This window comes from Sinocyclocheilus anshuiensis, unplaced genomic scaffold, assembly GCF_001515605.1.
Source record: "Sinocyclocheilus anshuiensis isolate Anshui unplaced genomic scaffold, SAMN03320099.WGS_v1.1 scaffold552, whole genome shotgun sequence".
NCBI classification, from domain to species: Eukaryota; Metazoa; Chordata; class Actinopteri; order Cypriniformes; family Cyprinidae; genus Sinocyclocheilus; species Sinocyclocheilus anshuiensis.
This window is the reverse complement of record NW_015554362.1, coordinates 130,375-141,675: the sequence shown is the minus strand read 5'-3', so window position 1 is coordinate 141,675 and position 11,301 is coordinate 130,375. Positions and strand designations below refer to the sequence as shown.

Below are 11,301 nucleotides of genomic sequence, written 5' to 3'. Positions count from 1 at the left end.
TGGACGATGGTGGAGCTGGCGTGAGAGATTCCCCTCGACAGTCGCTTCTCCGTGGCTGCTGCCATGATACATGTTCAGATTACTGCGTATACTGGAGAATATGAAACTAGACACTGGTAACCTATTATCTGGACGACCTATTCTTATCAGTCCTCCACTCCCTTCAATTTGAAAACGTTAGTCAGGTGAGAGTTGGCAAGGCTTTGAAATGACATCATATGCAACTATCAGGGTAAGTAGGGTAAGTCATTTACATAAATTATGAAACACATTTGAGAATTAAGGTCAGGCCATGCAGCTAGTGCTTTGTTTCTGGCTCTGGAGTCTGCTGATTTCTGCAACAAGTATCTGAGGTTTGAGCCTCAGGAACGGGGCATTGTAACACTCTCAGGTATTTTTAACAATTGTTATATTTATTATATATAATGATTATTTGTTTAAAGAAATTAATATTTGTATTCAGCAAGAATGCATTAAAATTATCAAACGTGAAAGTAAAATCTTTGTTCATTGTTACAGAGCATTTTTATTTTAAATAAGTGTTGTTCTTTTGATCTTTCTGTTCACAAATGAATCCTTAAAATTAGGGCTGGGCAAAAAAATCGATTTTTCGATATATCGTTTTTTTAAAATGTGGTCGATTCAACATCGATTCTCGAAGGCCACGAATCGATTTTTTTTTCAATATTTATTTCCACAAACATTGAACATCAGATTTACGTTAATCTTATTACTAGTCTAATCCACTAGATGTCACCCCCTTATTTGCCTTGCGTGATGTTACAACGGAGAGTCCGTCATTCATTCATTGCTTAAAATGGCGGATTCAGGTGCGTTCCCGACGTCAACGCCACCTTCCAGGCCTCTACAGTGCGACTGAAAACTACTGCGTGCGACTATAACAATTTTTTTAGTAGCACCAATTCGACTGACCCGATCATCATCATACTTGTGATTGCGCTCAGGGGAGCTTCAAATGTTTCTACGTGTTTTTGCAGCGTTGAGTAATGTATCACAGACATATCTAACGAATCCTTTCATAAGCAAAGTGTAGACAGGCTGTAAATAAGAGATTCATTGCGCAGTGTAGAGAGCTTCGTTGATTAAATGTGACATTTTTTATAAATATAGGATTTGTATTAAATCTATATTCATTCATATAGTCAAATCGAATCGAGAATTGAAATCGAAATCGAATATCGAATCGAAAATCGAAATCAAATCGAACTGAGAGCTTGAAAATCGAAATCGAATCGAATTGGAACATCTGAATCGATACCCAGCCCTATGCAGACCTATAGCCCGAAAGGGCAACAGAGTCGAGTGACAGACACAGTGATGATGCAGTACACAAGCCGCGGTTAAGACAGCTGACGTGCTATGATTTCTGACAGGCAGTTCACTCTCCTGTGACTCTGTTCCCCTCACACACACACACACACACACGACGCGTTATTCCGCGCACATAGTGACGTAGACATGTGGGGGCGTGTTAGAACGAGCCGTTTTAGGAGGGCGTGGTTGACTCATATATTTCTTATATGACTTACTTATATATGACTTTCTTTTATTAAGAATATATCTTTGGATTTGAGACTTTAGTCTTTGCAACTTTACAGATCTTCTTTATGCACCAAGAGCTTGTAACACTCCAAAGAGAAAGGAAAACTTGAAATCGCATCATATGACCCCTTTAACTCATTCTCTTATCTGCAGTGTTGCTAGGCAACATGCACTGGGTTTGTTAAGGCTTAACAGCACACATTCATATAGATGCTTAAGCAACTGTTCTTTTGCTCTTCTGCAATCACTTAATCATAAAGACCTTAGTCAGCATAGACACCATATTGAACTATACATGGCTCACCCAAACAGAATTAGTCAGAATGGTAACCATAATAATAATAATTTTACAATGTAGTTTTGTAAAGTATAGATAATCAAGAAAAGTTACATATAATAATGAAAAAAGTATATTAAAAAATAAATTAAAATTACATAAATATTACACACACACACATATATACATATACATATACATATATATATACTGCGGGAGATTTAATGCACGAGGTAAGCTGTCCGCAAAGCGCTCGCCCAAGCGGAAAAATGTGCTGTTGCTGTCAGATCTCGATTGCTGAAAATCACATTGTGTTTGATGCAAAACCAACTCGACTAAATCAAAAGAAAAAACTATGTAACTGTATATTTTTGTTTTCTCAAGCAAAGCAAATATTAAAAGTCCACTGAAAACATTATCTTCTCATATTTTTGGTCATAGACAACGTATGTTGAAGATATACGTTATTGTTAACGTTATTGCCCAAGCGGTAAATTAAAAAAAATGTTTATAAAAACGTCAACATACACTCAACTTATCACTCAACATACCCGGTTAAAAAAAGTCACCGCTCGCCACTGATATATATATATAAAATCAGTGAGGATAATGGGGAATAGGATGGTTTTTGCTCACCCTCCAGCAGGTCTCTGGCCAGTCCGGGTTCAGCTCCAGTAGAACGGACAAAGTCGGACAGGACTGCGTCCATATCCAAAGTCATGTGATCATGAATTTACAGTGCAGGAGGAGGCATCAGGAGAGAGAAAATACAGGAGAGCAATTCTCCCTCAAAGCAGAAGGACTGTTTCGGCCACACCTAAAGAGCAAGAGAAGAAAACAGACAGTGAGGCCATGTTTAAGCTTCGGCTCTGTGCATCATATCGGTGCACATTACCAGAGATCTGTTGACTCCAGCAGTCACATGTCTTTCCTGTGACCTCTGCTGTGGAGCTCAGCTGAACGGTTCAGTTTGCATTACAGAGAATTCGCAATTCATTAGAAAGATGGCTACTATGATAGCGCTGTTTTAGGCACATTTTAAAGCCCCAAATGATGTTAATTCAATAACTGAAAAATAAAAAGCAATTAAATGACATATTAGGGGAAAAACACCCACACAGACAAAATCAAAGACAGGGCTCAGCAATAAGGATGTTTTTCCGCTGATCTCACCCGAAATCAAAGACAGGGCTCAGCAATAAGGATGTTTTTCCGCTGATCCCCCCCGTAATACTAACATTTTTTTTTTTTTTTTTTTGCAACATACATATACTACAGTTCAAAAGTTTGGGTTGAGCAAGATTTTTTTTTTTTAAGAAATTATGTTACATAAGATTTCAAAGCAGTTTAAACTTTCTATTGAACAGAGTCCTGGAAAAAAAGCACCAAGGTTTCTTACCAAACTATTAAGCAGCACAACTGTTTTCAACATTGATAATAATAAGAAATGTTTCTTGAGCAACAAATCAGCATATTAAAATTATTTCAGACTGGTTATAATGCTGAAAATGCAGCTTTGCATCATAGGAATAAATTACACTTTAAAATATATCCAAATAGAAAACCCATTATTTTATAAAAATATTATATAATAATAATATTTCACAATATTAATGTTTTTACTATATTTTAATCAAATACAGCCTAGGTGAGCATAAGACACCAAGAAAACATCCATTGTTTTAGTTCTCTTTAAGTCCTCATGAGAATTTCCTGTGTGTTTGGAAGTCATAATTATGAACATGTGCATTAAAGTGAATTTAGCCTGAATAAAATAGTTGTGTTTTTAGTTTTATGTCTCTCTTTTATACCTTCTCAGAGACAGGAAGCTTTTTTGGTTCAAATGCAACACAAAGAAGAGCAAATTGAGTGTAATTGATGCTTTCTCTGTGTCAGCACAAGAATGACACATAGACAATGATGGAAAATTTTGTTTTGTCACGCAAGTCTGCCGCCTCATAAACTGGCTAAATGAGTACTATTTTCTAGCAAGCTTTATAGCTATTCCTCATCAACAACACACGAAACACACACAGACTAAATTGTACAGTCAATATTCACAATTAGCCTACAACTTATGACAAACCAACTTTTTTTAATCACCATGATTCTTGAATTCACATGCCCTAGTCCAGAGGGTCAAGGCTCAAAATTTCTCACTAAATAGTATGACACAGAAAGTACCATTCATGTGCACTTATCTCGTAAATACATTCATTCCAACATGACTTGAAGGCTGCATAAAATCGCATAACAGTTCTGAACCTTTATGTCTCAAACTACACTGCCCAAAGCATCCTGACATAAAGAGATGGTCAGCTGAGAAGCCAGCGCAGGAAAGCACGGGAGGAGCCGAAAAAAGCCACTACACTATCCATTTCTGCATGATCGAAATGATCAGAATATCCTGGAGAGTGATTTTGTGCCTCTATGCAGGGCTCGCAAAATCGTCCCGGGGCTAATGTGTTTTCCAGTCGGGCTACCACATTGTATCACCGCCCTGCCCGACGGGCTATCTTGAACAGTGATATAAAATTCCTTCCTTGATTTGCGTTGTTCACTAGCTTGTAGGGGTAAAACGGATCGTAGTTGATCGTTTGCACGCGTTTCTAAGTCTTGCCGATTTAAACATTCAAGTGTTTTAAACCATTCACGCGCATTCGGAGCTGCGCGCACAGAGAGCCGCGTTTCAGACAATGCGCGTACACAGAATTGATTCCTCTTTCGCGTATCCTTGCATCTGGATGAACACATACACACAAAATTCTCTCAAAAAAAACTGTCTCGCCAACTATTCTCGTAAACACAGTCGGTTATGTCTTAAGTGAACGTAAACAGTGGAGAAAGAAATCTCAAGTGCATCATTATATTGGATCCGTGCATTCGGTCATAAAGGGGCAGCAGTCTATAAACACCTGCTGTTCCATAAGCGCCACCTGCTGTCAGAGAGTGACATTTGCATCTCATTCACAAAGCTAAAATCAAACCATTCTGTTTTTGCTTTAAATTTCGAAATTATACAATCCAATTGCAATCTAAATTACATGTATTAAGCATCTTTTTTTTGGATCGTGATTAAAATGCAGTGGTTTCCTCTGATTTTAAATAGAAAAAGCACAGCCAAAGCATCAATTTGTTTATATGAAGAGATTTATTTTATTTGTATTTAATTATTTGATTTTGGATTTGTTTTAAAATTTCATGTTAGTTTTATGACATATTTCAATTTCACAAAGAAATGTGCAGCATTTTGTTGGAGAAATAATAAAAGGACAACTTTTCATTTATAATTTGACAAATCTCATTTTGTTTTTTGTTACTCCACCCCAAAATGAAAATGTTGTCAATCACTTACCCCCGTGTTGTTCCAAACCCGTAAAAGCTTTGTTCGTCTTCGGAACACAATTTAAGATATTTTGGAAGAAAACCGGGAGGCTTGTGACTGTCCCATTGACTGCCAAGTAAATAACACTGTCAAGGCCCAGAAAAGCATGAAAGAGATGGTCGAAATAGTCCATCTGCCATCAGTGGTTCAATCTGAATTTTACGAAGCGATGAGAATACTTTTTGTACGCAAAGAAAACAAAAATAACTACTTTATTCAACAATTCATCTGCTCCGCGTCACCGTAGCACTATTTTGGAGAGTATCCACTGAACGTAAACTGCGTATGCTGTTCTACTTGTCTGTGTCAGCTGCACCACACGGATACGTTTTCTATGTTTATTTACGCTTTGATTTGAACGAAAACAGCGTATTCATGTGGTGCAGCTGACACAGACAAGTAGAACAGCATACGCAGTTTACGTTCAGTGGATACTCTCCAAAATGGCGCTATGGTCGGAGGGGACGAATTGTTGAATAAAGTCGTTATTTTTGTTTTCTTGGTGTACAAAAAGTATTTTCGTCACTTCATAAAATTCAGATTGAACCACTGATGGCAGATGGACTATTTTGACGATGTCTTTTAGGGCTGCATGATAAATCGCATGCAATATTTAATGAGCATCTTGTCAGTAAAGCCGCTTCTGTAATCAGCGGTAAATCTCCATCATGTGCGTGCTTTCACATGGAGCAGCATTTACTACACAGAGCCGTTGTTCACTGACAAGCTGCGCAAAACCACGATCATATATGAATTACATATATGATTACAGAAGCGGCTTTACTGACGAACGAAGCTTTTACGGGTTTGGAACGACATGGGGGTAACAGTCTGCAAAGTTGTTAATCAAAAACGTGCATGATAAATAAAGATATTGTCTCTCAAAAGAGAGAGTCGATTCTGAATCGCCTTAACGAGTTCGAATCTTTTGCCTGTTACTGGTATACGTCACTGGTAACACATTTGCATAATCCCCACCTGCCCGCGAAATACGAACAGAGTCTGACCTGCCCACAAACACTTCCGCTAGTTAGTCTGTGAACCCACTATTTCCTAAGAATGTGTCGATTAATGTAGACTGACGTTCTAATTACTTTGTTTAATAATAAAGAATGTAGCACACACTTCATAATCATTGTGAAATTGCGGTTTATTTTGCTGCACCAGCAGTTATAGGGTTAATGCGGGAGAGACGAGCGAGTTAGTCAATGGTAGCGCTCGCTAACTTGCTCAAGGACTCCTCTCTGTGCCAATCACAACAGGCTTGGCTAGCTGACCAATCAGAGCAAAGTAGGCTTATGGAAGGGAGGGGTTTGCTCCAAACTTGCTTAGAATGAATCGTTTCGAAATCATTGGCAAATGACTCTAATATTAAATGTATATTCTGAGAAAATTACAATGTTTTCTGACCTTAGATGCATTTAAACCTGTTGTAGGGGACTTCAACACAATATTAGGACACTTTAAAAACCATGACCTGCTCTTTAATGACAAAATTTTCATTTTGGGGTGGAGTAACCCTTTAAAAAGAAAAATTGTGAGAAAATTGTATTGTGAAATCAGTATAGTGAATCGCAGTGAGTTGAGTGAATCGTTACATCCCTATATGCTACTAGTTTTTGCTGTGGTATCTGGTAAGTATTCTGTTATTTAAATAATAAAGAACCATATTTTTTTTGCTCCTCTACAAAATGACCCGATCTGTTACTCAAAATCTGATATGATAATGCAATATGATCCGAGCCATGGGTTTTATGATCCGTTGCAACCCTACTCTCTTGACTTGTTATTTGAAGAAAAAAAGCGATCACTGAAGTTTTTAATCATGCTGATTTGTCCGCAGTGAAGTTCTGCCGATGTCTTTTTTTTTTTTTTTTTATTCGGGCTACTTAAATTAATTTTGGGCTACCAAAATCTGAAGAATGTCTGCCCGAAGAGCTACCAGCGATTTTGAAATTGCAATGGGACAACGAGCCGCCGCTCGTTTACTGACCGCAGGGTTTGGGCGGGGATGTAGATGCATAGAATAGAGCGGAGGAAGGAGGGTGCGGAGCCCGTGGCTGTTCTGTAGGAATGCACCAATGACTTAAATTTGATGCGAGCCACGACTGGAAGCCAGTACACAGAGACGAGAAGCAGTGTGACATGGGCTCTCGGGCTCATTGAAAACAAGACGTGCTGCTGCATTTTGAATCACTTGCAGAGATCTGATTGCACATGTTGAGTTTTTCTTTTTTAATAAATCTGCAAAAATGTCAACAATTCTGTGTTTTTCTGTCAATATGGGGTGCTGTGTGTACATTAATGAGGAAAAAAAATTAACTTAAATGATTTTAGCAAATGGCTGCAATATAACAAAGAGTGAAAAATTTAAGGGGGTCTGAATACTTTCCGTACCCACTGTATATATATATATACACACACACACACACACATACACTATATATATATATATATTAGGGATGCTCCGATTGATCGGCTGGAGATCGGTATCAGCCGATAATCACATTTTATGACTCGATCGGTACTCACTACACTTGGCCGCTCTCACGAACCGATCACAATTTGATGATGTCAACGCGTGACGACGTACATGATGTGTGGGACATAAATGATTTGGCGCCACAGTCATGTAACGCCGGTGTGGAAATGCTATGACGTTTCGAGAAACAATGAAAAATTCACTATTTGTCAGGTATGTTTTACACGATGATACGACGAATGGATGGTTAATTTTTAACAGCAGATTCAGTGACGTTAGAGCTGATCTGCGCCTCACTGCACAGTCTGCGGCGCGTTACGGCTTCACGGGAACCGGAGCTGATCACGGCCGCTCTAATGCTTCTGTTTATACCGGCCAGCCGCGGCACGTTTCTGAAGCGGCTCTCTGCGCTGCTTGGCTAAAATAGTCTTTTATGAGTTGTCACAGCACGGAGGATGGAACAAAACCTCGTCGGAGCTGTAAGGGATAACGGTAACATAATGCGCTGATCGTGGGATCAGAATCGGCCGATCACCATGACAAGAAATCGGTACTCCGTATCGGCTGCAAAAATCCTGATCGGAGCATCCCTAATATATATATATATATATAAGCTTTTAAAAAAAAATAAAAATACATACACACACACACACACATAAAAAAAAAACAATACCAGCCAATCAAGATTAAATGAAATTGTAGATCTGTTTTGGCTGTAAAAATCCTGTTTGGAGAATATGAAAAATAGTATGTTGGTTATATAATTTTCAGTTTTTATTGCTTTCGTATTGCATATTGAATAGCGTATTATTTAACAAGTTATCACATTTTTCTTGAATATTGTGCAGCCTTGCTACCCATAATTCCTCATTCAGGCAGAGCTGCTCTGCTGTAAAACATTTAAACAAAGCTTTTTGGATGACAGATCAAATTAAAGTGGCAATCACATCTTCCTCAACAGGAAAATGCTAATCAACCCAAACAAATGTGTCAGTGTAAATCCTCTGATGTGTTAAATAGTGATTCATTGCTGCTGAACTTGTAGATTTTGCTTTGTGACGTCGGAGTGCACGCTGTTATCTCCTTTGTTTGACGTCAGATTGTGAGCCTCTATCTCCTTTGTTTACATGAGGAGAGTCTGTGATTGGCCAACATGGCTTTACCGTTAGGGTTATAATCGTCACCTGTTGGTTTGGCATGATCTTGACAGAGCTTCATAGCGCGTTTTTGCATTTTCATGTGGATGAGATTTTTTTAATAACAATTGTTTTAAAACTCCGTTTATAAAAAATAGCCATGTATGTGTGGACTAGGCCTAAATCTCCTCTCCCTGGTGTAATGGTGCATCCTGTCAGTGCTGCCGTCACCTCCCTTTAAGCTCTGACTCAAACTTTTCAACATAATGCCCATGACTCATGATTCCTTACTGGGCCCTCCCCACCTCTACGCCCAACAAAAAGACAGGCAGCTCACAGTGATACTGATGGACATAAAGGGCCTTTTCAGCGAGGGAGCTGCCTTCTCTCTTGCTTGGACTTTGTTTGGCAACTACAGAAGAGAGACTAGAGAAAGACTAACGACGAAAACAAGAGAGTCTGTTGAATCTAGAACATGATTAAACATCTGTATCTGATGATTTCTAGGCATGTAAAGCGCTCCTGCCCAGAGCTGCTTATCAGACTAATCCACAGGGTGGGGATAAGATTAGTGACTCAAAACAGTTCAAAGGAAATATGAAGTGCTAAATAAAACCTTGAATGACTCAGTAGTGTACAGCTCGCTTCACACTCACCTTACATCTTTCATAACATTAGTTAGAGTGAGTCAGCCTCTTCTATAACACAAACAAACACAACAGGGCAGCAGGACAAGGTCATAAGCCCATCTCTAAGCAGGACCATCCAACAAGCAAAATGGTCAAACACAGAAGTTGCGCATGATTGCATGAAAACCTGACAAAAAGTCAAAGATAACTTAAATGAGTAGTTCACACAAAAACGTCTTGTGAAGCGAAAAAGCTGTATGTGTAATAAACAAATCTGTCATTGAGAATTTTTTATAATTTTAAACCATTGCTTCCGGCTAAAATATTAATCCGTTATTCTCCAGTGAAAAAGTAATTTTGTCTAAATCAGGAAAGTTTACAAGCGAAAACAGTCTAAAACAGTTCTAAACAAATGTTGATGTGAGAGGACAACAGGGCCATGGACTTGTTCACTGTAGGAAACATTACTATGGATTATGGACTAGTATTTTGAAGCTACACTTTAAAATTAAAACACCTTAATAAGGGATTTGTTTATTACAAACAAGCAGCTTTTCACTTCGACTGATGGACTGGAGTCGTGTGGATTACTTGTGGATTGCAATGTTTTTATCAGCTGTTTGGATTTCTCATTCTGACGGCACCCATTCACTGCAGAGGATCCATTGGTGAGCAAGTAATGTAATGCTAAAGTTCTCCAAATCTGTTCCTAATGAGGAAACAAACTCATCTACATTTTAGATGGCCTAAGGGCAAGTAAATATTCTCAGGTTACTGAGGGAGAAACAACTAACAAAAGGCTACCAGCATGTTTACAGAGTCAGCTTATAGGCAATTTGGATGATCTCTTAACATCACATGTGTAGCATCATTATGGCATTCTGGTTTTGCCAGAGACACCTAGGTGATGGATTGTAAACAGACAGCACCCAACAGATTTTTTCTGCATTGGCTAGCCGGGCTTTTGTCTGTTACATAATGTGTGTTGCTGCCAACACGTGGGTGCTTTAAGATAGCAGGATCATTGAAACAGAGACACACAAGCAGAGGTCAACACGGTTGTGTTAGCTCTGTGTACTGACTCTAGCCCTCTAACCTATATGACTGATGACTGCGACTGTGTTCAGGTTAACCTAATAACAAAGATTTGCATAAGTTTATGGAAACAACACAAATGCTCGTAATCTTTGCACCCCTATAAAACAAATCATGGCTCAACAATAAAGATGACCCTGCGGGTCAGTGAAACTGTCACATAGGCTAGTGCTGTGCTGTCAACTATGTTTAATGATCATGTGCATGTATTTTTATGCATTTTTGGATATATAATATACATATAAAGCAATAACCCCCTTGTTTTATAGCTGTCATGGAGCTGGTAATAGTCTGAAATACTGACCAGGACAGCTGAAAAAAAAAATCCCCACTGTTGAGCCCTGATGCATGCAACAAGACTTGACATGCTTCTCCTGATTTGCTTGTCAGATCTTCTCAATATATCTTATAACATACATGGTAGGGCTGCACGATAAATCGCATGCGATATTTAATGCGCATCTTGTCAGAAAGCCGGTTCTGTAATCAGCTGTAAATCTCCATCACCTGCGGGCTTTCACATTGAGCAGCATTAACTACACAGAGCCGTTATTCACTAACGAGCTGTGCAAAAAAATCGAGCGAATATGAACGTGGTTTTGCGCAGCTCGTCAGTGAACAACGGCTCTGTGTAGTTAATGCTGCTCAATGTGAAAGCACGCAGGTGGAGATTTACCGCTGATTACAGAACCGGCTTTCTGACAAGATGCGCATTAAATATCGCATGCGATTTA

At 38.8% G+C, this 11,301-nt stretch overlaps 1 protein-coding gene across 1 annotated transcript in view; it reads right to left on the bottom strand.

The window, feature by feature from the left end:
- LOC107671464 (OTU domain-containing protein 7B-like) overlaps positions 1–11,301 on the bottom strand; it is a 36,170-nt gene that overhangs the window by 11,028 nt on the left and 13,841 nt on the right. Inside the window, exon 2 of the mRNA XM_016464386.1 lies at positions 2,477–2,657. Within this exon, the coding sequence (XP_016319872.1) occupies positions 2,477–2,561 (85 nt within the window). The 5' untranslated portion in view covers positions 2,562–2,657. The remainder of the gene's footprint in view (positions 1–2,476; positions 2,658–11,301) is intronic.